The sequence below is a fragment of the Pecten maximus genome, chromosome 5, assembly GCF_902652985.1.
Source record: "Pecten maximus chromosome 5, xPecMax1.1, whole genome shotgun sequence".
Classification (NCBI taxonomy): Eukaryota; Metazoa; Mollusca; class Bivalvia; order Pectinida; family Pectinidae; genus Pecten; species Pecten maximus.
Window position 1 is genome coordinate 8,654,332 of NC_047019.1, and position 26,341 is coordinate 8,680,672.

General features: G+C 36.7%; 2 protein-coding genes across 4 annotated transcripts; both read right to left on the reverse strand.

Moving 5' to 3' along the window:
- Positions 1–4,758: 4,758 nt before the first annotated feature.
- Positions 4,759–16,193, reverse strand: LOC117327049. Of its 3 annotated transcripts, none has more exons than XM_033883875.1 (4): positions 16,058–16,174; positions 5,801–5,932; positions 5,288–5,389; positions 4,759–4,926 (listed from the first exon to the last, which is right to left on the reverse strand). In XM_033883875.1, exons 1-4 carry the CDS (start codon positions 16,097–16,099, stop codon positions 4,798–4,800), a joined length of 405 nt encoding a protein of 134 aa, XP_033739766.1. In that variant the 5' UTR covers positions 16,100–16,174; the 3' UTR covers positions 4,759–4,797. The 3 variants fall into 3 exon arrangements, with proteins under 3 accessions (XP_033739766.1, XP_033739765.1, XP_033739764.1); XM_033883874.1 differs by lacking the exon at positions 16,058–16,174 and adding an exon at positions 6,286–6,424; XM_033883873.1 differs by lacking the exons at positions 4,759–4,926; positions 5,288–5,389; positions 5,801–5,932 and adding exons at positions 13,881–14,048; positions 14,401–14,502; positions 15,575–15,706 and having other exon boundaries at positions 16,058–16,193.
- Positions 16,194–23,462: 7,269 nt separating this feature from the next.
- LOC117327050 lies at positions 23,463–25,895 on the reverse strand. Its single transcript, XM_033883877.1, has 4 exons — positions 25,641–25,895; positions 25,153–25,284; positions 23,966–24,067; positions 23,463–23,630 (listed from the first exon to the last, which is right to left on the reverse strand). The coding sequence occupies exons 1-4, from the start codon at positions 25,680–25,682 to the stop codon at positions 23,502–23,504; spliced, it is 405 nt and encodes a 134-aa protein (XP_033739768.1). The 5' UTR covers positions 25,683–25,895; the 3' UTR covers positions 23,463–23,501.
- Positions 25,896–26,341: the final 446 nt, after the last annotated feature.

A 26,341-nucleotide genomic window follows, 5' to 3' on the forward strand; every position in this document is an offset into this window, starting at 1 on the left:
ATAAGAGGTCTAGGAATAGTTTTATACCGCAATCATGCAGATAAAACTCTGATTTTTTCGCATTTTGCCATTTTATGGACTTCATTTTTTTGGCACCAAAATCCACTTAAAAGATTTTGGGTTAAATTTTTGGAAAGTTTGTAAGTCCAAAAGTATACACTTCACACCCTTCTTATTTGGTATATACTATATACATTCATTGGAGTACTAGGAAATGTGATTTTCTCGCATTTTACCATTTTGTGGACTTTAAAGCTTTGGGGGTAAGTCCAAACGTATGTTCCTCACACCCTCTTATTTGATCTTTTTATACATTCATTAGAGGTCCAGGAGTGATGTTATGGCAAAATCATGTTTATAAAGATATTGTGATTTTTGTGCATTTTACCTTTTTGTGGAAATACTTTTGGCACTAAAAAGTCGCTTTAAAGAGTTTGGGGTAATTTTTTTGAAAGATGTAAGCCCAAAAGTGTGCACCTCACCCTTCTTATTTGGTTTATACATCCATTAGAAGTCTAAGAGCGATATTATGTGACATACAATTTCAAAATGACATGCGTAAACATACATAAAAAATGAGTGCAAAGTGTGATTACTGCCCCCGGTGACCTTTCGCATTCATTGAATTGCACTTGTTTTGGCCTTGTTTTGCAGTAACTATATTGTCCTCTTTGCTATATTTCAGTTCGTCAAATAGGATCGCGGAAAGGATTATACCTCCTCGTTCGCACAGAGTAACACACTCCTGAGGGGGAATACAGGCTCCCGTGGCCACGGCTACCTGCCAACGCATGACGCCTTAACTAAGCTATGCATAAGGGATTATGGTTGCTGATTTGTGCGATTTTTACTTTTTTGCCCTGGCAAAACTGCGAAAAAGCGAAAATCTGAAGTTAAAATTTCACTTTTTCGCGTACAAGTAACAAGACTTGGACATTCCGACAGCTAGATGTCTTGTACACCAGACGTACCCAGCGCTTAATTTGAACGTATAAGGCAAAATAATAAGATCGCAAAGTATTAAGATATCATAAAATGACGTAAGAAGAATTATACAAAACTTTGTATATATTATATATATATATATATATATATATATACTCGCCATGGCACCCACACAGGTAAAGAAGGCAAGGACTCTATCCATCGTTGACCTGTGATTACGGACACAAGGGAGACGACTAGTATGTACATGTATAACTTTCGTGCATTATAACCGATATCTTGGAATGACCTCGATTCCAAATATCACCAGTGCTGTTTCACATTTAGGGGATAGTCACGATGCCATTTGGTCGGTTGAAACATTGTTTTCCCTACGACTGATGTCGGAATGGTAGCACATAGGCGCTGCTTTTTCGACGATTGTGGTAACGGCGGCGGCGCCGCCGACGACGACGACGATGCCGACGCCGTCAACAATGTTAAGGTTTTACGTTTAGTTCTGTTTGTGACAAAGCTAGACCCTACAAACCATCAATCATAGATATTGCATGGGAAGTCAGGCACTGAAAATATTGTATTGATTACTGCATTTTGGGGTTAAAATCTCAAATTTCTGGGTCAACTTGATCAAAAGGTGATCAACTTAATCAATTGATTAGTGAGAATCTCATATCACATTTACTTCTGTGTATGTATATATGTAAAAAAGACAAGTAGGAAGAGACTGAAAAGTGTTAAGGTTTTGCGTTTAGATCTAGCATATTACGCTGTTTCTAGCAAACTTTAAAAGCTAGAGCAACCAACCTTGGGTTGTAGGTGAACCTTGGGATGTGTAGCTGAACCTATTTTATTCTTTCATGTATTTCTACGATTGTCGTATTTTTGTGGATAAAAACGTTAAGTTTCTGGTCTTCGAATAAATTAATGAATTATTTAGTCTCTTTAAAATACCCCTGAGTAAAAAATGCTTGCGATATTGACAAAGTGTTACAGGCGACACATATACATATAGTTACGCGCAATTCCTGTTTATATATATACACCATGTTCAGAATCATAATAGGACTGAGACCACAAGTACTTCCGGGTTCAGGAACCCACGAATGAAGTCCCCTCAAAAATGTATGTATTTGAAAATAAATCAAATGCCTCTTGGAACTTGATTTGTGTTGATGGATTTAATGTGGGTTCCTAGTAGAGATTTTAGTCTAGGTTTTGTGATGTAAAATAATAATATTGATCATGTATCTTGTGCTCCAGGATCCTGTGTGAAGAGTCCTGATTTGACCTCTACCTCTGACCCGGATGTATATATATCAAGCTAATTGTGTGATAGGCTCTTAAATTTGACACGCTTATTGACAGATGTGTAAGCGATTAGTTAGTAAAGCTACTTTTCAAAATGAGCATGACGTTAACTTCAAATTAAATTTCAAAATGATTTTTTTTTATTCAAATATTTGACATAGTCATGTAGGATTAAGGACTGTTTGTTAGATTTGAAAATTTAAAATATATTTATTTCCATTTTTTAATTTTTGTTATATGGTATTAGCTTTTGTATCAAGAGACACAACATTTGTAACTTTTTTTGTTGTTATTTCATATTGCTTTTGAATTTTGTAGTCGGATTTCCGAGCGGACTGGGACGCTTCCGCATGGTCTTTGAGATGTACTGCCAGTAGCGAAAGTTCTCTTCTTCACTTCAGGTTGGTACTGTGTTGTCTTTGGTATAATTCTTCTGAGCTCAGTTGATCCAGCTTATGTTTCACTTCCCTCCATCCCCCCTTCCCTGCCTATGGCTGAACAGCCTAACAGTACATATAAACAAGTGCTTGCTAGTGTGTCCATGGGTGGTTACTCACTGTGATTGGTTACTGCAAGTCTTTATTATTGTATTTAGATTATTGCATGTCCTTATGAGACCTGATTAATGCTTTGAAACAGTTGTAATATCAATCTGATAACAAAATTAGAGTATTTTAAAACAAAATTTTTAATTCTTTAAAAAGTATAGTTAAAGTTTGGAAGTAAACTATATATAGTTATATGCGAGGAATATCAAAATTTACAAACCAGTTTACAGAATTGAAATATCTCAATTATTGAAAAATCTGTTTCATTTTTTCAATCACATGATATCAGAAATATATATAGTAACTGTATGTAGAATTGTGTCTTAATTGTCAGTGTCAAGGGTGTGTTTTACATCTCTCTTATTCCTGTTTTATGTGTCCTAGAGTAATTTTGTTTGGACTGCATGATTTCAAATTGCTCACAGTTTATGAAAAAATTTATTTTAAGTTTTCGACAAAAATAGTGCCCTATAATGTACGGCATTTGCTCAAAACAATGTTGCGTGGTCACTGCCATTACATTTATTACATGATCACATTTCTCTTCAGAGTTGTCTGATTTCTGTTGGTAAAATCTTCATATTCGATTTGGTTTCCATTTCAAAGCCTTTGAAATAAACTTGCCCTGTGGACTTGTTGGACTCGTCGAATTGCAGACATGTTTTCATGTAGCCAAGGTTTTCAACCAGTAGTTTTGCAAAATACACTGATGGTATTAGCCTATAGTTTAGTGGTTTCTTCTACAGGAAGGACAGGCAATCTCAATCATTAAAAAAAAATCATTATTTTAATCAATATTAATTACTGTAATCGTCATTGATTGCGTTATATCTCTATGTATCAGATTTGGACCTATACAGTTAATCGGTAGATCTTTAACTAGATGTTGATACAAAACACTTGAATTGGCATTTTGACTCTTTCCCGAAAACTTGATTTTGCTTTCGTTGTTATAATCCTCTCCTTACTGCTGTTTTCATTAGCCTCCAATGGTCACCAATGGGTCTGCAAGGGGTCTCAAAGTGTCTCCAAATGTCTTCAAATGGTCTCCAAGGGATATCCAAGGGGTCTTCAAGGGTCTCAAAGGGTCTTTTAATGTCTTCGGGGTCTTCAATGTGTCTCCAGGGGGTCTACAAGGGTATCCAATGGTGTCCAAGGATCCCAAGGATCTCCAAGGATCTCAAACGATCTCCATATGTCTTCAAGAGTCTCTGAGCGGTCTCCAAGGGGTCTCCAAGGGTATACAAAGGCGTGTGAGGATCATCAATGATCTCCAATGATGTCCAATGGGGCTCAAAGGATCTAAAATGTCTTCAAATAGCTCCAATGATCTCCAAAAAGATATTTTTAATCGTGGTTTACCCCTAGTTTACAGCTTTGTTGTTATATCGGTTTTCTCTGGTGTTTTTGACCTTGAAGATATTGACATGAGCTGCTATTTCAAAACTTCTGTTCAATTGTCAGTATTCGCGTCATTTCTTTTTCGTTCTATGAACACAAATATGCTCGATTACCCTTACGATAAATTAGAAGGATCGTCAGATTTGGTTTCATCCACGATACTCCATGGGTTACAATCACAAACTCTCTGTGATCGTGATTTCGAACAATTGCCGTGTGTGGTAAAAGGCGGTAAGGAAAATATCCTGAATTAAATGAATTACGTATGAATTAAAGTCAAGCTACGCTATCTCGAAGTCGGGGGGGGGGGGGGGGGGGGGGAGGGTCATAAAAACTTCGAGATACTTGAGTATTCAAGGTAAGCGAGAATTCATTATGTATATTAATAATTGTATGAACTGGAATTTTCTTCGGGTTAAGCAGGGTCGAGTTATCAGAATTCGAGAGAACGTGGTTTGACTAGTTTATTTGATATATATCTGGTACATGTATTTCTGTAATATCATTGTAATCCTGTAGCTGTGGTATACTTCCATATAAAACATCACACATCTTGTCAATTATAGGGAAATGTTTTATTTTCACGTGCCTACATTTAATTTAGAGTCGCGATTGGAAAGTTTACTTTGCACGTGTGCGCGAGAGATGGGCTCATGACAGCAAGGTCGTCATGAGACAAGGGTGTGCTCGTGGGATTACTGTCAATCAACTGGATGAGTTTTACCTGAAAACATAATACATTTAATTATCAGCAGCAATAAATAATTCAAGTGTGTTAATCCGCTTAGATTGCATTAATGTTAGAATCAGTTTGATGGCGGACATCTAATATTCTATATGTAATGCAAATATACATGTATCCGCAAACTATACGAAAAGGTTTCCTGGTGTCTGATTGACTATTTGAAGATAAAACTTGGATATACTGTGTATTTGGTTAATATTCGCGGGAGATTTAATTTTGCTGTGTTCGCCGCGGTCATTAATTAACCGCGAAATTTAATACCCGTGAACAAGGTCAAACTGAGACAACCGCTAAATAAAAACATTAACCCACTGAAATTAAACAGTGAAATGAAACTTACCTCGAGATTCCTAAGAACGTGAATATCTGCAATGTTGTTCTTTTCGTCGTCGCTCGGGTTATAAATCCAGCATTGATGGTTGCTGATTACGGCCATGCGGTGCTGTGTAGATGGAACATCAGCAGTAGCGTCATAAAATAACAGGTTTAAGTTACAGACACAGTTTATACTAAATCATGAATAAAAAAAAACAAAAACAAAAACAAAAGAAAACTAAACTAAAAAAATGGAAATCATACATTTGTACTCTTTAGTTCACACTATAATACACTATATGACATCAAAAAAAAACTTATTCGTAATTTGTTTTTAGCGTTTAAAAATCATCAAAGTGCTGTACATATCCATATGAAATCATCATTTTAACGCGATTTCTGAATAATTTCATCAGGCAATCAGAATATTTTCGAGAGAGCATCCTGCTGGTGTTTGGCAAGTATTCTATCAATATTTTTCCTAGCAATCGCGTGATAATCATATGTTCATAAGACTAGTTTACATTAGGGACATTACCGAGATATGGTCGTACTTGAAGACGAATCCCTCTCCGATAGGTGGCGGATGAGTCCCGTGGTGACCATGGTGATGTGTTGTGTTGTGATTGTGATGCTGATGAGGTGCCTTTGTGGTGGTCATGGCACATGTCTAAAATATAAAAAAAAAAACGTCACCGTTTATATTCCTGAAAAATTATAAACTAGTAAAAACGCCGTTTGCATACAAAAGGGCAACAAATCACTGCAGAATCAGCATATGTGTCAGGCCCTTTAAAAATACAAAGAATATCACATTATAACGAACAATAATTTTATTTTAAAATGGATAAAATGGGGACAAAAATGAACAAAAATTAGATTTGCATCAGGAGGAAGTGACTATGAAATGTTGATAAGATAAACGAGAAATGCGTCCATTACTTTGCTTGATACACAAGAGAACTAAGACGTAGATAGAGAAAAAGTTAAAAAGATCAAGAGATCAAGTCAGGCTGAACTCACAATAGCGACCATACAGGCCAGCACAGCAAGGAATCCGTTCATCGTAAAGATCTGAGAGTAGACACAAGTTTGATGACAAGTGAATCAAAAAGCTGAACAGCTCGATGTATTTGTATCCGGAGCGTTGGAATGTCCTAGATTTTACCTCTTATCGGTGTTGTTATCATATAACTTGGGAGTACCATATGGTCAGCAAATGGTCGGCCAAACCGAGTGACCCCTTTCGTCTTATTCATCTGAATGTTTTGTTTTCACAACAATAACCTATTTGCTTAAAATCAACATATCGGTGATCGGATGGCAGAGTAGTTGCACACTTGTCTTTCATCTAGGTGGCCGAGATTCGATTGTATGATGGTAAGACCCCTCGTCGCGCTTCCATCTGGGCCAACAAGGGTTATTAATATGAGTAGGCATAACTTGTTTTTTATTTATTGTACTCGAAATCAACTATGGCCATCTTCACTTGCTTCATTCCATCTCGCCTATTTATCGTGCTGTTGACGCAGGTAAAAAACGCTGCCTATGTTTTCTATCGGAAGGACTTCAATCTACACTGCAGAAATATGTCCATCGCTGCCGTTCACGAGCATTTTTTTTTTTTATCAATTTCTCATTTTGCATAATTAATCTGTCTGAAAAGTTCTCGTTGTTCCGAGCAATAGTATTTACAAATAATACACATCTTTTGACAATTTCACTGCCAACAAAGGAATAATTAATAAATGTTTTACCGACCGAAGTATGACTGATTTTGATTCAAAATTCAGTCGAACAAATGCATTATTCATGAAAAACCAACAAAAACAGATCAAATGAACCGATAGTGATGTCATCGAATTCTCTATTCCATAGATAAAAGGAAAAAAGATGTTACTACCAAACTGCTTCATAAATTCAATATAACGTTATTTTTTGATAAATTTGTTGTTTGTTAAGGGGTTTAATTTTTTCTAAGTCGAATTCTCAGCCACTCAGCCAAATTAGCCAATTTTTCAGCCAAGTAGGAATTATGCTCGATTAGATATATCTATGTTTAACAATAAGTCAATGCTACAAAGAGGCTAATATCGATTGTCCGTATCACCACCACCCCTTACAGGCGTTCAGAGTCACAAAGTACAGCGCTGTGTCCTGAATTTGTTCCAAGAAGAAAAAGTTCATGTACAAAGCCATTCATGAATGGAAATATTGTATAACCGTATTTGACCTCCTATCAGGTCGATGTGAAATCGTGATAAAGTCAGCAGTAGCATGTGTTGTGAATCTTCAGGAATCACATGTAGAATGTACATTTGGTGTAATCAAACTTACCAGGTAACTCTCGTTCATATCGAGTTCGAATTTCCTCAAATTCCAGTGCTAGTTTCGTAAGTGTATTGTTGTTGGTGTGTGGTTTTTATTCGTCTTTTTTGTTGTTTTACGTCAACATATTGATGCTTCACTTTTTTTCATCTCGAACACTCGACCTAGGTACATGTATCTCGGCCCCTGCATTAATTAAACTCACAGGTCTGGTTAACTATTCTAAAACTAAACTTTGTTCATAATGTCAATCAACACATGGTTTATATATTTATCAGAGGTCTAGGAGTGTTATGGCAAAATCATGCAGAAAAATTGTCATTTTTCTGAATTTGTGGACTTTTTTGGCACAAAAACTCGCTTTAAAATTTTGGGCACCAAAACTCGCTTTAAAATAATGGAAGTCCAAAGTATGCACCTCATACCATTCTAATTTGGTTATATACATTCATAAGTGGTGTAGGGATAGTTTTATACCGCAATCATGCAGATAAAAGTTGAGATTTTTTCGCATTTTGCCATTTTGTGGACATAATTTTTTGGCAACAAGATCCACTTAAAAGGTTTTTGGGTAAATTTTTGGAAAGCTTGTAAGTCCAAAAGTATACGCTTCACACCCTTCTTATATGGTATATACTATATACATTCATTAGAGTACTAGAAAATGTGATTTTCTCGCATTTTACCATTTTGTGGACTTTAAAGTTTTGGGGGTAAGTCCAAAAGTATGCACCTCACACCCTCTTATTTGATCTTTTCATACATTCATTAGCGGTCCAGGAGTGATGTTATGGCAAAATCATGTTTATAAAGATATTGTGATTTTTGTGCATTTTACCTTTTAGTGGAAATACTTTTGCCACCAAAAGTCGCTTTAAAGAGTTTGGGGTAATTTTTTTGAAAGATGTAAGCCCAAAAGTGTGCACCTCACCCTTCTAATTTGGTTTATACATCCATTAGAAGTCTAAGATCGATATTATGTGACATACAATTTCAAAATGACATGCTTAAACATACATAAAAAATGAGTGCATAGTGTGATTGCTGCCACCGGTGACCTTTCGCATTCATTGATTTGCACTTGTTTTGTTCTTGTTTTGCAGTAACTATATTGCCCTCTTTGCTATATTTCAGTTCGTCAAATAGGAGTGAATCTAGGGTTAGATCGCGGAAAGGATTATACCTCCTCGTTCGCAGAGTACCACACTCTCCTGAGGGGAATACAGGCTCCAGCGGCCTCGGCTACCAGCCAACTCATGTCGCCTTAACTAAGCTATAAATAAGGGATTATGGTTGTCGATTAGTGTCATTTTCACATTTTCGCTTTTCGCCCTGGCAAAACCGCGAAAAGCGAAAATCTAAATTTATTCAAATTTCACTTTTTCGTGTAAAAGTAACAAGACTTGGACATTCCGACAGCTAGATGCCTTGTACACCAGACGTACCCAGCGCTTAATTTGAACGTATAAGGCAAAATAATTAGATCGCAAAGTATTAAGATATCATAAAATGACGTTAGACGAATTATACAAAACTTTGTATATATATATATATAAATATACTCGTCATGGCACCCACACAGGTAAAGAAGGCAAGGACTCTATTCGTCGTTGACGTGTGATCACGGAAACAAGAGAGACGACTAGTATGTACATGTATAACTGTTCCGTGCATTATAACCGATATCTTGGAATGACCTCGATTCCAAATATCACCAGTGCTGTTTCGCATTTAGGGGATAGTCACGATGCCATTTGGTCGGTTAAAACATTGTTTTCCCTACGACTGATGTCGGAATGGTAGCACATAGGCGCTGCTTTTTCGACGATTGTGGTAACGGCGGCGGCGGCGGCGGCGGCGGCGACGACGACGATGCAGACGCCGTCAACAATGTTAAGGTTTTACGTTTAGTTCTGTTTGTGACAAAGCTAGACCCTACAAACCATCAATCATAGATATTGCTTAATTGCATGGGAAGTCAGGCACTGAAAATATTGTATTGATTACTGCATTTTGGGGTTAAAATCTCAAATTTCTGGGCCAACTTGATCAAAAGGTGATCAACTTAATCAATTGATTAGTGAGAATCTCCTATCGCCTTTACTTCTGTGTATGTATATTCCTTAAAATAGACAAGTAGGAAGAGACTGAAAAGTGTTAAGGTTTTTGCGTTTAGATCTTGCATATTACGCTGTTTCTGACAAACTAGAGAAACCAAACTTTGGTTATAGGTGTATCGTGGGATGTGTAGTTAAGTTAAGTTTCTGGACTTTGAATAAAATTAAAGAATTGTTTAGTCTCTTAAAATATATCCCTGAGTATAACATGCTTGCGACACATGTACATATAGTTGCTCGCAATTCTTGTTTACATATATACAGCATGTTGAGAATCATAATAGGACTGAGACCACAATTAAGTACTTCCGGGTCCAGGCCCCAAGAATGAAGTCCCCTCACAAAATGTATTGAAGGAAAATAAATCAAATGCCTCTTTGAACTTATTTTTGTTGATTAATTTAATGTGGATTCATAATAGAAATGTCAATCTAGGTGTTGTGAAGTAAAATAATAATATTGATCATGTATTTTGTACTCCAGGATCCTGTGTGAAGAGTCCTGATTTGACCTCTACCCCTGACCCGGATGTATATTATCCACATTGGTAATACATGTTGACAGCTATCTCCAGAAAATGCCCAACATGCTGTGTTGAAACTTTTACATTTTGCTTCTCAGATGTTGGTCTCGGCCAGGTGAGATGGAAAGTTGTATATGATATTTTGGGAATTTATCATAAATTTTAATGTTACAATGCAACATATAGCGCAGCTAATTGTGGTCTTAGTCCTAATATGATAGGCTCTGAAATCTATGTTTTCATTTGACAAATCCACATTTTTTGACTGATTCTCATACAATTTGACACACTTATTGACAGATGTGTAAGTGATTAGTTAGTAAAGCTATTTTTCAAAAAGAGCATGAATTTAACTTCAAATTATTTTGAAATTTTTAATTTTTCTTTTTTCAATTCAAATATTTGACATTGTCATGTAGGTTTCAGGGACTGTTTGTTAGATTTAAAAATTTATTTCTATTTTCCATTTTTTTAGGGTTTTAGCTTTTGTATCCAGAGACACAACATTTGTTACTATTTTGTTGTTGTTACATATTTGTTTTTTAATTTTGATTTCAATACCTTATTTGAAGGTTTTCAAATGACTCTTAATCAATTTGTTTTCGCTTCTCAACATAGATGATCCTGAAGCTGATTGTCTCCCCTGCACTTGCTGGATCCAGCTGTCCTCTTCTGTAGTCAGACTTCTGAACTGACAGGAACGCTTCCGCATGGTCTTTGTGATGTACTGCCAGTAGCGATCGAGTTCTCTTCTCCACTTCAGGTTGGTACTGTGTTGTATAGTTCTTCACAGCTCAGTTGATCCAGCCTATGTTTCGCTTCCCTCCATGCCACCTTCTCTGCCTATGGCTGGACAGCCTAACAGTACATATAAACAAGTGCTGGCTAGTGTGTCCATGGGTGGTTACTCACTGTGATTGGTTACTGCAAGTCTTTTTTATATTGTATTTAGATTATTGCATGTCCTTATGAGACCTGAATAATGCTTTGAAACAGTTATAATATCAATCTGATAACAAAATTAGAGTATTTTAAAACAAAATTTTAAACTCTTTAAAAAATAAAGTTAAAATTTGGAAGCAAACTATATATAGTTATATGCGAGGAATATCTAAATTTCAAACAAGTTTACAGAATTGAAATATCTCAATTATTGAAAAATCTGTTTCATTTTTTCAATCACATGATATCAAAAATATATATAGTAACTATGTAGAATTGTGTCTTAATTGTCAGTGTCAAGGGGGTGCTTTACATCTCTCTAATTCCTTTTTAATTTTTTGATGATTTCAAATTGCTCACAGTTTATGAAAAAAGTTATTTTAAGTTTTCGACAAAAATAGTGTCCTATAATGTACGGCTATTGCTCAAAACAATGTTGCGTGGTCACTGCTATTGCATTTATTACATGATTGCATTTCTCTTCAGAGTTGTCTGGTTTCTTTTGATAAAATTTCATATTCGATTTGGTTTCCATTTTAAAGCCTTTGAAATAAACTTGCCCTGTGGACTTGTTGGACTCGTCGAATTGCAGACATTTTTTCATGTCGCCAAGGTTTTCAACCAGTAGTTTCGCAATATACACTGATGGTATTAGCCTATAGTTTAGTGGTTTCTTCTACAGGAGGGACAGGCAATCTCAATCATTAAAAAAATCATTTAATTTAATCAATATTAATTACTGTAATCGCCATTGATTGCGTTATATCTCTATGTATCAGATTTGGACATATGCAGTTAATCGGTAGATTTTTAACTTGATGTTGATACAAAACACGTGAATTGGCATTTTGTCTCTTTCCCAAAAACTTGATTTTGCTTTCGTTGTTTTAATCCTCTCCTTACCGCTGTTTTCATTAGCCTCCTATGGTCACAAATGGGTCTGCAAGGGGTCTCGAGGGTCTCAAAGTGTCTCCAAATGGCTTCAAAGGGTCTCCAAGGGATATCAAAGGGGTCTTCAAGGGTCTTTAAATGTTTCCGGGGTCTTCAATGTGTCTCCTAGGGGTCTGCAAGTGTATCCAATGGTGTCCAAGGATCCCAATGATCTCCAAGGATCTCAAACGATCTCCAGAGGTCTTCAAGGGTCTCTGAGCGGTCTCCAAGGGTATACAAAGGCGTGCAAGGATCATCAATGATCTCCAAGGATCTCCAATGGGGCTCAAATGATCCAAAATGTCTTCAAATATCTCCAATCATCTCCAAAAAGATATCTTTATTCGTAGTTTACCCCTAGTTCACAGCTTCGTTGTTATATCGGTTTTCTCTGGTGTTTTTGACCTTGAAGATATTGACATTGAGCTGCTATTTCAAAACCAGTAGTTTCGCAATATACACTGATGGTATTAGCCTATAGTTTAGTGGTTTCTTCTACAGGAGGGACAGGCAATCTCAATCATTAAAAAAATCATTTAATTTAATCAATATTAATTACTGTAATCGCCATTGATTGCGTTATATCTCTATGTATCAGATTTGGACATATGCAGTTAATCGGTAGATTTTTAACTTGATGTTGATACAAAACACGTGAATTGGCATTTTGTCTCTTTCCCAAAAACTTGATTTTGCTTTCGTTGTTTTAATCCTCTCCTTACCGCTGTTTTCATTAGCCTCCTATGGTCACAAATGGGTCTGCAAGGGGTCTCGAGGGTCTCAAAGTGTCTCCAAATGGCTTCAAAGGGTCTCCAAGGGATATCAAAGGGGTCTTCAAGGGTCTTTAAATGTTTCCGGGGTCTTCAATGTGTCTCCTAGGGGTCTGCAAGTGTATCCAATGGTGTCCAAGGATCCCAATGATCTCCAAGGATCTCAAACGATCTCCAGAGGTCTTCAAGGGTCTCTGAGCGGTCTCCAAGGGTATACAAAGGCGTGCAAGGATCATCAATGATCTCCAAGGATCTCCAATGGGGCTCAAATGATCCAAAATGTCTTCAAATATCTCCAATCATCTCCAAAAAGATATCTTTATTCGTAGTTTACCCCTAGTTCACAGCTTCGTTGTTATATCGGTTTTCTCTGGTGTTTTTGACCTTGAAGATATTGACATTGAGCTGCTATTTCAAAACCTCTGTTTAATTGTCAGTATTCGCGTCATTTCTTTTTTTGGTCTATGAACACAAGTATGCTCGATTACCATTACGATAAATTAGAAGGATCGTCAAATTTGGTTTCATCCGCGATACTCCATGGGTTACGATCACAAACTCTCTGTGATTGTGATTTCGAATAATTGTCATGTGTGGTAAAAGGCGGTAAGGAAAATGTCCTGAATTATATGGATAACGTATGAATTACAGTCAAGCTAGGCTATCTCGAAGTCAGGAGGGGGTGGGGGTGGGGGGTGGGGGGGGGGGGGGGTGGGGGGGTGGGGGGGGGGGGGGTGGAGGTGGTGGGAGGGGGGAGTGTCATAAAAATTTCGAGATACTCGAGTATTCGAGGTAAGCGAGAATTCATTATGTATATTAATAATTGTATGAACTGGAATTTTCTTCGGGTTAAGCAGGGTCGAGTTATCAGAATTCGAGAGAACGTGTTTTGACTAGTGTATTGGATATATATATATGGTACATGTGTTTCTACAATATCAATGTAAAATCTACAAACCGTAACCCTGTACTTGTGGTATACTTCCATATAAAACATCACACATCTCGTCAATTATAGGGAAATGTTTTATTTTCATGTGCCTACATTTAATTTAGAGTCGCGATTGGATAGTTTACTTTGCACGTGTGCGCGAGAGATGGGCTCATGGCGGCAAGGTCGTCATGAGACAAGGGTGTGCCCGTGGGATTACTGTCAATCAACTGGATAAGTTTTGCCTGAAAACATAATACGTTTAATTATCAGCAGCAATAAATAATTCAAGTGTGTTAATCCGCTTAAATTGCATCAATGTTAGAATCAGTTTGATGGCGGACAACTAGTATTCTATATTTAATACAAATATACATGCAAACTATACGAAAAGATTTCCTGGTGTCTGATTGACTTTTTGAAGATAAAACTTTGATATACTGTGTATTTGGGTAATATTCGCGGGAGATTTAATTTTGCTGTGTTCGCCGCGGTCATTAAATAACCGTATTTAATACCCGTGAACAAGGTCTGACTGGGACAATCGCTTAATAATAGCATTAGTCCCCTGAAATTAAACAGTGAAACGAAAGTTACCTCAAGATTCCTAAGAACGTGAATATCTGCAATGTTGTTCTTTTCGTCGTCGCTCGGGTTATAAATCCAGCATTGATGGTGGCTGACTACTACCATACGGTGCTGTGTAAATGGAAAATGATCAGTTTATTTCAAAAGGAATACAGCGTCATTAAATTACAGGTTTAAGTAACACACACAAGAAAAAAAAGGAAAATCATACATTTGTAACATTTGTTTAAATCTTTAGTTCACACTATACTACATTATATGACATAAAGAAAGAGGAAAGAAAGAAAGAAAGAAAGAAAGAAAGAAAGAAAGAAAGAAAAAAAATTATCCACAATTTGTTTTTAACTTTTAATAGTCATCAACGTGCTGTACATATTTATATGAAATCATCATATTAACGCGATTTCTGAATAATTTCATCAGGCAATCATTCCATTTTCGAGAGAGCATCCTGCTGGTGACTTCATTGCAAACATGAACAAAATCGGTTCACTCTCTATGTTTATAAATAAAAAATACATCGATAGAATCTTTCATGCCCTTGGGAGTGAGACATGGGATCTCAACTGAGGGGGAGGATTCTTAAGTTGCCAAACACGAGGCTTGGTAGCTTAAGAATCTTACCCCGTGGATTGAGATCCTCCTGTCTCATTCCCAAGGAGATGGGTGATTAGTTTTCTCTTACCCTGTTTACCCACTTATGTATCTAATATCTCCTAACAACAATGCAAGATAATTTTGACATGACGTGACGTCATTTTATTGTTGCTGCAACGTTATACAATTGTTGAGAAATTGCAAAAGGCATGTGTAGCTTGTCTCAAATGGTGAGATTTATACAATCTTTCATTCCCTTTGCGGGTGAGACAGTGGAATCTCAACCCGAGGAGGGAAATTCTTAATTCGCCAAACATGAGGATTGTCAAGTGTTTGGCAGCTTTTAAATTACATAATCCGAGTTTTGAGAATAATTGAATCGGCAAGCCTCGTATTTGGTATTTGGCAGCTAAAGAATCAACCCCCTAACACACACGCTAAGGGTAGAGTTGGTGAAACGAATCTATTATCCTTAACCCCTCGGTGTTAGATACTTAAAGCTGCCAACACTTGAAAAACACTGTGTTTGAAGTATTCTATCAATATTTCCCCAAGCAATAAGACTAGTTTACATGAAGGACATTACCGAGGTATGGTCGTACTTGAAGACGAATCCCTCTCCGATAGGTGGCGGATGAGTCCCGTGGTGACCATGGTGATGTGTTGTGTTGTGATTGTGATGTTGATGAGGTGCCTTTGTGGTGGTCATGGCACATGTCTGAAATATAAAAAAAAACGTCGCCGTTTATACTCCTGAAAAATTATAAATTCGTAAAAACGCCGTTTGCATACAAAAGGGCAACAAATCACTGCAGAATCAGCAAATGTGTCAGGTCTTATAAAAATACTAAGAATACCACATTATAACGAAACAATAATTCCATTTTAAAATTGATAAAATAGGGATAAAACATGAACAGAATTATAGCTTCGTATCAGGAGAAAGTGACTGTGCAATGTTGATAAGATAAACGAGAAATACGTCCGTTACCTTGTTTGATACACAAAAGAACTAAGACCTAGATAGAGAAAAAATAATTAGATCAAAAGATCAAGTTTGTTTACTCACAATAGCGACCATACAGGCCAGCACAGCAAGGAATCCGTTCATCGTAAGGATCTGAGAGTGGACACAAGTTTGATGACAAGTGAATCAAAGAGCTGAACAGCTCGATGTATTTGTATCCAGAGCGTGGGAATGTCCTAGATTTTAAACTCTTATCGGTGTTGTTATCATATAACTTGGGAGTACCATATGGTCAGCAAATGTTCGGCCAAACCGAGTAACCCCTTTCGTCTTATTCATCTGAATGTTTTGTTTTCACAACAATAACCTAATTGCTCAAAATCAACATATCGGTGATCGGATGGTAGAGAGTAGTTGCACACTTGTCTTTCATCTAGGTGACCGAGATTCGATTGTATGATGATAAGACCCCTCGTCGCGCTTCCATTCGGGCCAACAAGGGTTATTAATATGAGTAGGCATAACTTGTTTTTAATTATTGTACTTGAAATCAACTATGGCCATCTTCACTTGCTTCATTCCATCTCGCCTATTTATCGTGCTGTTGACGCAGGTAAAAAACGCTGCCTATGTTTTCTATCGGAAGGACTTCAATCTACACTGCAGAAATATGTCCATCGCTGCCGTTCACGAGCATTTTTTTTTTATCAATTTCTCATTTTGCATAATTAATCTGTCTGAAAAGTTCTCGTTGTTCCGAGCAATAGTATTTACAAATAAAACACATATTTTTGATTATTTCACTACCAACAAGGGAATAGTTATTAAGTGTTTTGCCGACCGAAGTATGACTGATTTTGATTGAAAATTCAGTCGCACAAATGCACAATTCATGAAAACCCAACAAAAAACAGATCAAATGAACCGATAATGATGTCATCGAATTCTCTATTCCAAAGATAAGAGGAAAAAAGATGTTACTACCAAACTGCTTCACAAATTCAAAATAACGTTAATTTTTTTTATAAATTTGTTGTTTGTTAAGGGGTTTAATTGTTTCTAAGTCGAATTCTCAGCCACTCAGCCAAATTAGCCAATTTTTCAGCCAAGTAGGAATTATGCTCGATTAGATATATCTATGTTCAACAATAAGTCAATGCTACAAATAGGCTAATATTGATTGTCCGGATCACCACAACCCCTTACAGGCGTTCAGAGTCACAAAGTACAGCGCTGTGTCCTGAATTTGTTCCAAGAAGACAGAGTTCATATACAAAGCCATTCATGAATGGAAATATTGTCTAACCGTATTTGACCTCCTGTCAGGTCGATATGAAATCGTGATAAAGTCAGCAGTAGCATGTGTTGTGAATCTTCAGGAATCACATGTAGAATGTACATTTGGTGTAATCAAACTTACCTGGTAACTCTCGTTCATATCGAGTTTGAATTTCCTCAAATTAATTTGACATCATATGCACTGTTTCCCGTGCTAGCTCTGTAAGTGTATTGTTGTTTGTGTGTTTTTTTTTTCTTTCGTCTCTTTTGTTGTTTTACGTCAACATATTGATGCTTCACTTTTTTCATCTCGAACACTCGGCCTAGGTATCTCGGCCCCTGCATTAATTAAACTCACAGGTCTGGTTAACTATTCTAAAACTAAAATATGTTCATAATGTCAATCAACATTTGGTTTATATATTTATCAGAGGTTTAGGAGTGGTGTTATGGCAAAATCATGCAGAAAAAATTGTCATTATTATCATTTTGTGGACTTTTTTGGCACCAAAACCCACTTTAAAATGTTGGGCACCAAAACTCGCTTTAAAATTTTGGAGGTAAGTCCAAAAGTATGCACCTCATACCCTTCTAATTTGGTTATATACATTCATAAGAGGTCTAGGAATAGTTTTATACCGCAATCATGCTGATAAAAATTGTGATTTTTTCGCATTTTGCCATTTTATGGACTTCATTTTTTGGCACCAAAATCCACTTAAAAGATTTTGGGTTAAATTTTTGGAAAGTTTGTAAGTCCAAAAGTATACACTTCACACCCTTCTTATTTGGTATATACATTCATTAGAGTACTAGGAAATGTGATTTTCTCGCAATTTACCATTTTGTGGACTTTAAAGCTTTTGGGGTAAGTCCAAAAGTATGCTCCACACACCCTTTTATTTGATCTTTTTATACATTCATTAGAGGTCCAGGAGTTATGTTATGGCAAAATCATGTTTATAAAGATATTGTGATTTTTGTGCATTTTACCTTTTTGTGGAAATACTTTTGGCACTAAAAAGTCGCTTTAAAGAGTTTGGGGTAATTTTTTTGAAAGATTTAAGCCCAAAAGTGTGCACCTCACCCTTCTAATTTGGTTAATACATCCATTAGAAGTCTAAGAGCGATATTATGTGACATACAATTTCAAAATGACATGTTTAAACATACATAAAAAATGAGTGCATAGTGTGATTGCTGCCCCCGGTGACCTTTCGCATTCATTGAATTGCACTTGTTTTGGTCTTGTTTTGCTGTAACTATATTGTCCTCTTTGCTATATTTCAGTTCGTCAAATAGGATCGCGGAAAGGATTATACCTCCTCGTTCGCACAGAGTAACACACTCTCCTGAGGGGAATACGGGCTCCCGTGGCCTCGGCTACCTGCCAACGCATGACGCCTTAACTAAGCTATGAATAAGGAATAAATGGTTGCTGATTTGTGCCATTTTTACTTTTTTGCCCTGGCAAAACCGCGAAAAAGCGAAAATCTGAATTTAAAATTTCACTTTTTCGAGTACAAGTAACAAGACTTGGACATTCCGACAGCTAGATGTCTTGTACACCAGACCTACCCAGCGCTTAATTTGAACGTTTAAGGCAAAATAATCAGATCCCAAAGTATTAAGATATCATAAAATGACGTTAGACGAATTATACAAGACTTTGTATATATTTATATATATATATACTCGCCATGGCACCCACACAGGTAAAGAAGGCAAGGACTCTATTCATCGTTGACGTGTGATTACGGACACAAGGGAGACGACTAGTATGTACATGTATAACTGTTCCGTGCATTATAACCGATATCTTGGAATGACCTCGATTCCAAATATCACCAGTGCTGTTTCGCATTTAGGGGATAGTCACGATGCCATTTGGTCGGTTGAAACATTGTTTTCCCTACGACTGATGTCGGAATGGTAGCACATAGGCGCTGCTTTTCGACGATTGTGGTAACGGCGGCGGCGGCGGCGGCGACGACGACGACGACGATGACGATGCCGACGCCGTCAACAATGTTAAGGTTTTACGTTTAGTTCTGTTTGTGACAAAGCTAGACCCTACAAACCATCAATTATAGATATTGCTTAATTGCATGGGAAGTCAGGCACTGAAAATATTGTATTGATTACTGCATTTTGGGGTTAAAATCTCAAATTTCTGGGCCAACTTGATCAAAAGGTGATCAACTTAATCAATTGATTAGTGAGAATCTCATATCACCTTTACTTCTGTGTATGTATATTCCTTAAAAAGACAAGTAGAAAGAGACTGAAAAGTGTTAAGGTTTTTGCGGTTAGATCTCGCATATTGCGCTGTTTCTGACAAACTAGAGCAACCAAACTTTGGTTATACATGTAGGTGTATCGAGGGATGTGTAGTTAAGTTAAGTTTCTGGACTTTGAATAAAATTAATGAATTTTTTAGTCTCTTAAAGAGGCTTGCCCGCAGAGAGATCAGAAAAATTGGCTAATAGAAAAAGATCTTTTACACATGACAGATTGTTGGAATTGTTGAGTTTTTCATTTTCTTTTCCTTATAAAACGCTGAAAAGTGATATTAAAACCTCATTTTTAAATATTATTTATTTAATCGCAACCCGCAATAAGTCTAATTTGATTGACAAATCAAAGAAACAAGCACGTGCACAGTGCCGCACAAAGAAGATTTGCCGTTATATTCCATACATTTCCCTCTCAGGTTGAGTTTTTAAACGTCTTTTAAATACATATTCTGTAATTGTTTTCAAGAAATAAAGTCGGAAAGCCTCTAATTTTGTCACATAGAAACGTGTACTGAAGTTTATTTAGTGATCGGAGATGTGCCGTTTACCGGTCCGTCTGCAGGTAAGCCTCTTTAAAATATATCCCTGAGTATAACATGCTTGCGACACATGTACATATAGTTGCTTGCAATTCTTGTTACATATATACATCATGTTAAGAATCATAATAGGACTGAGACCACAATTAAGTACTTCCGGGTCCAGGCCCCAAGAATGAAGTCCCCTCGAAAAATGTATTGAAGGAAAATAAATCAAATGCCTCTTTGAACTTATTTTTGTTGATTAATTTAATGTGGATTCATAATAGAAATGTCAATCTAGGTTTTGTGAAGTACAATAATAATATTGATCATGTATTTTGTACTCCAGGATCCTGTGTGAAGAGTCCTGATTTGACCTCTACCCCTGACCCAGATGTATATAATCCACATTGGTAATACATGTTGACAGCTATTTCCAGAAAATGCCCAACATGCTGTGTTGAAACTTTTACATTTTGCTTCTCAGATGTTGGTCTCGGCCAGGTGAGATGAAAAGTTGTATATGAGATTTTGGGAATTTATTATGAATTTTAATGTTACAATGAAACATATAGCGCAGATAATTGTGGTCTTAGTCCTAATATGATAGGCTCTGAAATCTATGTTTTCATTTGACAACTACACATTTTTTGACCGATTCTCATACAATTTGACACATTTATTGACAGATGTGTAAGTGATTAGTTAGTAAAGCTATTTTTCAAAAAGAGCATGAATTTAACTTCAAATTATTTGAAATTTTTTCTTTTTCTTTTTTTTTTAAATTCAAATAATTGATATTGTCATGTAGGTTTCAGGGACTGTTTGTTAGATTTGAAAATTTAAAATACATTTATTTCTATTTTCTAATTTTTTGGGGGGTATTAGCTTTTGTATCCAGAGACACAACATTTGTAACATTTTTATGTTACATATTTGTTTTTGAATTTTGAATTCAATGCCTTATTTTCAGGTTTCCAAATGTGTTTCCAATTTGTTTCCGCTTCTCAACATAGATGATCCTGAAGCTGATTGTCTCCCCTGAATTTGCTGGATCTAGCTGTCCTCTTCTGTAGTCAGACTTCTGAACTGACAGGAACGCTTCCGCATGGTCTTTGTGATGTACTGCCAGTAGCGATAGAGTTCTCTTCTTCACTTCAGGTTGGTACTGTGTTGTATAGTTCTTCACAGCTCAGTTGATCCAGCCTATGTTTCACTTCCCTCCATCACCCCTTCCCTGCCTATGGCTGAACAGCCTAACAGTACATATAAACAAGTGCTGGCTAGTGTGTCCATGGGTGGTTAATCGCTGTGATTGGTTACTACAAGTCTTTATTATTGTATTTAGATTATTGCATGTCCTTATGAGACCTGATTAATGCTTTGAAACAGTTATAATATCAATCTGATAACAAAATTAGAGTATTTTAAAACAAAATTTTAAATTCTTTAAAAAATATAGTTAAAGTTTGGAAGTAAACTATATATAGTTATATGCGAGGAATATCAAAATTTACAAACCAGTTTACAGAATTGAAATATCTCAATTATTGAAAAATCTGTTTCATTTTTTCAATCACATGATATCAGAAATATATATAGTAACTGTATGTAGAATTGTGTCTTAATTGTCAGTGTCAAGGGGGTGCTTTACATCTCTCTTATTCCTGTTTTATGTGTCATAGAGTAATTTTGTTTGGACTGCATGATTTCAAATTGCTCACAGTTTATGAAAAAAGTTATTTTAAGTTTTCGACAAAAATAGTGCCCTATAATGTACGGCTATTGCTCAAAATAATGTTGCTTGGTCACTGCCATTACATTTATTACATGATTGCATTTCTCTTCAGAATTGTCTGGTTTCTTTTGATAAAATCTTCATATTCGATTTGGTTTCCATTTCAAAGCTTTGAAATAAACTTGCCCTGTGGACTTGTTGGACTCGTCAAATTGCAGACATTTTTTCATGTAGCCAAGATTTTCAACCAGTAGTTTTGCAATATACACTGATGGTATTAGCCTATAGTTTAGTGGTTTCTTCTACAGGAGGGACAGGCAATCTCAATCATTAAAAAAATCATTTAATTTAATCAATATTAATTACTGTAATCGCCATTGATTGCGTTATATCTCCATGTATCAGATTTGGACCTATGCAGTTAATCGGTAGATTTTTAACTTGATGTTGATACAAAAAACGTGAATTGGCATTTGGTCTCTTGCCCGAAAACTTGATTTTGCTTTCGGTGTTTTAATCCTCTCCTTACTGCTGTTTTTATTAGCCTCCAATGGTCACCAATGGGTCTGCAAGGGGTCTCGAGGGTCTCAAAGTGTCTCCAAATGTCTTCAAAGGGTATTCAAGGGATATCAAAGGGGTCTTCAAGGGTCTCAAAGGGTCTTTAAATGTCTCCGAGGTCTTCAATGTGTCTCCAAGGGGTCTGCAAGGGTATCCAACGGTGTTCAAGGATCCCAAGGATCTCAAACGATCTCAAACGATCTCCAGAGGTCTTCAAGGGTCTCTGAGCGGTCTCCAAGAGGTCACCAAGGGTATACAATGGCGTGTGAGGATCATCAATGATCTCCAAGGATATCAAACGATCTCAAGAGGTCTTCAAGGGTCTCTGAGCGGTCTCCAAGAGGTCTCCAAGGGTATACAAAGGCGTGTGGGATCATCAATGATCTCCAAGGATGTCCAATGGGGCTCAAATGATCTAAAATGTCTTCAAATGCCTCCAATGATCTCCAAAAAGATATTTTTATTCGTAGTTTACCCCTAGTTCACAGCTTCGTTGTTATATCGGTTTTCTCTGGTGTTTTTGACCTTGAAGATATTGACATGAGCTGCTATTTCAAAGCTTCTGTTTAATTGTCAGTATTCGCGTCATTTCTTTTTTGTTCTATGTACACAAGTATGCTCGATTACCATTACGATAAATTAGAAGGATCGTCAAATTTGGTTTCATCCGCGATACTCCATGGGTTACGATCACAAACTCTCTGTGATCTTGATTTCGAACAATTGCCGTGTGTGGTAAAAGGCGGTATGGAAAATATCCTGAATTATATGGATTACGTATGAATTACAGTCAAGCTAGGCTTTCTCGAAGTCAGGAGGGGGGGTGGGGGGTGGGGGGGGGGGTTGGAGGTGGTGGGAGGGGGGAGTGTCATAAAAACTTCGAGATACTCGAGTATTCGAGGTAAGCGAGAATTCATTATGTATATTAATAATTGTATGAACTGGAATTTTCTTCGGGTTAAGCAGGGTCGAGTTATCAGAATTCGAGAGAACGTGTTTTGACTAGTTTATTGGATATATATCTGGTACATGTGTTTCTACAATATCAATGTAAAATCTACAAACCGTAACCCTGTACCTGTGGTATACTTCCATATAAAACATCACACATCTCGTCAATTATAAGGAAATGTTTTATTTTCATGTGCCTACATTTAATTGAGAGTCGCGATTGGATAGTTTACTTTGCACGTGTGCGCGAGAGATGGGCTCATGGCGGCAAGGTCGTCATGAGACAAGGGTGTGCCCGTGGGATTACTGTCAATCAACTGGATAAGTTTTGCCTGAAAACATAATACATTTAATTATCAGCAGCAATAAATAATTCAAGTGTGTTAATCCGCTTAAATTGCATTAATGTTAGAATCAGTTTGATGGCGGACAACTAGTATTCTATATTTAATACAAATATACATGCAAACTATACGAAAAGATTTCCTGGTGTCTGATTGACTTTTTGAAGATAAAACTTTGATATACTGTGTATTTGGGTAATATTCGCGGGAGATTTAATTTTGCTGTGTTCGCGATATTTAATACCCGTGAACAAGGTCTGACTGGGACAATCGCTTAATAATAGCATTAGTCCCCTGAAATTAAACAGTGAAACGAAAGTTACCTCAAGATTCCTAAGAACGTGAATATCTGCAATGTTGTTCTTTTCGTCGTCGCTCGGGTTATAAATCCAGCATTGATGGTGGCTGACTACTACCATACGGTGCTGTGTAAATGGAAAATGATCAGTTTATTTCAAAAGGGTTATACAAGGAATACAGCGTCATTAAATTACAGGTTTAGTAACACACACAAGAAAAAAAGGAAAATCATACATTTGTAACATTTGTAACATTTGTTTAAATCTTTAGTTCACACTATACTACATTATATGACATAAAAGAAAGAAAGAAAGAAAGAAAGAAAAAAAAATTATCCACAATTTGTTTTTAGCTTTTAATTGTCATCAAAGTGCTGTACATATTCATATGAAATCATCATATTGACGCGATTTCTGAATAATTTCATCGGGCAATCAGGCCATTTTCGAGAGAGCATCCTGCTGGTGACTTCATTGCAAACATGAACAAAATCTTTTCACTCTCTATGTTTATCAATAAAAAACACATCGATATAATCTTCCATCCCCTTGGGAGTGAGACATGGGATCTCAACTGAGAGGGAGGATTCTTAAGTTGCCAAACACGAGGCTTGGTAGCTTAGGAATCTTATCCCGTGGATTGAGATCCTCCTGTCTCATTCCCAAGGGGATGGATGATTATTTTTCTCTTACCCTGTTTACCCACTTATGTATCTAATATCGCCTAACAACAATGCGAGATAATGTTGACATGACGTGACGTCATGTTATTGTTGCTGCAACGTCATACAATTGTTGAGAAATTGCAAAAAGCATGTGTAGCTTGTCTCAAATGGTGAGATTTATACAATCTTGCATTCCCTTTGCGGGTGAGACAGTGGAATCTCAACCCGAGGAGGGAAATTCTTAATTCGCTAAACATGAGAATTGTCAAGTGTGTGGCAGCTTTTAAATTACATAATCCGAGGGTTGAGAATAATCGAATCGGCAAGCCTCGTATTTGGTATTTGGCAGCTAAAGAATTAACCCCCTAACACACAATAAGGGTAGAGTGGGTGAAACGAATCTATTGTCCTCAACCCCTCGGTGTTAGATACTTAAGCTGCCAAACACTTGACAAACACTGTGTTTGAAGTATTCTATCAATATTTTCCCTAGCAACCGCGTCATAATCATATGTTCATAAGACTAGTTTACATGAAGGACATTACCGAGGTATGGTCGTACTTGAAGACGAATCCCTCTCCGATAGGTGGCGGATGAGTCCCGTGGTGACCATGGTGATGTGTTGTGTTGTGATTTTGATGCTGATGAGGTGCCTTTGTGGTGGTCATGGCACATGTCTGAAAAAAAAAGAAAAAAAACGTTGCAGTTTATAATCCTGAAAAATTATAAATGAGTAAAAACGCCATTTCCATGAAAAAAGGCAACGAAACACGGTAGAATCAGCAAATGTGCCAGGCCCTTTTAAAAATACAAAGAATAACACATTATAACGAAACAATAATTTCTTTTTTAAAATGAATAAAATTGGGACAAAACATGAATAAAAATTAGATTTGCATCAGGAGACAGTGACTATGAAATGTTGATAAGATAACCGAGAAATACGTCCATTACCTCGTTTGATACACAACAGAACTAAGACGTAGATAGAGAAAAAGTTAATTAGATCAAGAGATCAAGACATTTAACTCACAATAGCGACCATACAGGCCAGCACAGCAAGGAATCCGTTCATCGTAAGGATCTGAGAGTGGACACAAGTTTGATGACGAGTGAATCAAAGAGCTGAACAGCTCGATGTATTTGTATCCGGAGCGTGGGACTGTCCTAGATTTTAAACTCTTATCGGTATCGTTTTTATCCAAATATAACTTGGGAGTACCATATATGGTCAGCAAATGGTCGGCCAAACCGAGTAACCCCTTTCGTCTTATTCATCTGAATGTTTTGTTTTCACAACAATAGTCTTATTGCTTAAAATCAACATATCGCTGATCGGATGGCAGAGTAGTTGCACACTTGTCTTTCATCTAGGTGGCCGAGATTTGATTGTATGATAGTAAGACCCCTCGTCGCGCTTCCATCCGGGCCAACAAGGGTTATTAATATGAGTAGGTATAACTTGTTTTTAATTATTGTATATGAAATCAACTATGGCCATCTTCACTTGCTTCATTCCATCTCGCCTATTTATCGTGCTGTTGACGCAGGTAAAAAAAACGCTGCCTATGCTTTCTATCGGAAGGACTTCAATCTACACTGCAGAAATATGTCCATCGCTGCCGTTCACGAGAATTTTTTTTTATCAATTTCTCATTTTGCATAATTAATCTGTATGGAAAGTTCTCGTTGTTCCGAGCAATAGTATTTACAAATAAAACACATCTTTTTGAT

Coding starts and splice junctions, on each gene's coding strand:
- LOC117327049 (XM_033883875.1), bottom strand. CDS start 16,099: ATGAACGGATTCCTTGCTGTGCTGGCCTGTATGGTCGCTATT. Junction 5,933..16,057: donor TGGCCTGTATGGTCGCTATT/GTGAGTAAACAA, acceptor TTTATATTTTAG/ACATGTGCCATGACCACCAC. Junction 4,927..5,287: donor ACGTTCTTAGGAATCTCGAG/GTAAGTTTCATT, acceptor TTATGTTTTCAG/GTAAAACTCATCCAGTTGAT.
- LOC117327050 (XM_033883877.1), bottom strand. CDS start 25,682: ATGAACGGATTCCTTGCTGTGCTGGCCTGTATGGTCGCTATT. Junction 25,285..25,640: donor TGGCCTGTATGGTCGCTATT/GTGAGTTAAATG, acceptor TTTTTTTTTCAG/ACATGTGCCATGACCACCAC. Junction 24,068..25,152: donor TCAAGTACGACCATACCTCG/GTAATGTCCTTC, acceptor CCATTTACACAG/CACCGTATGGTAGTAGTCAG.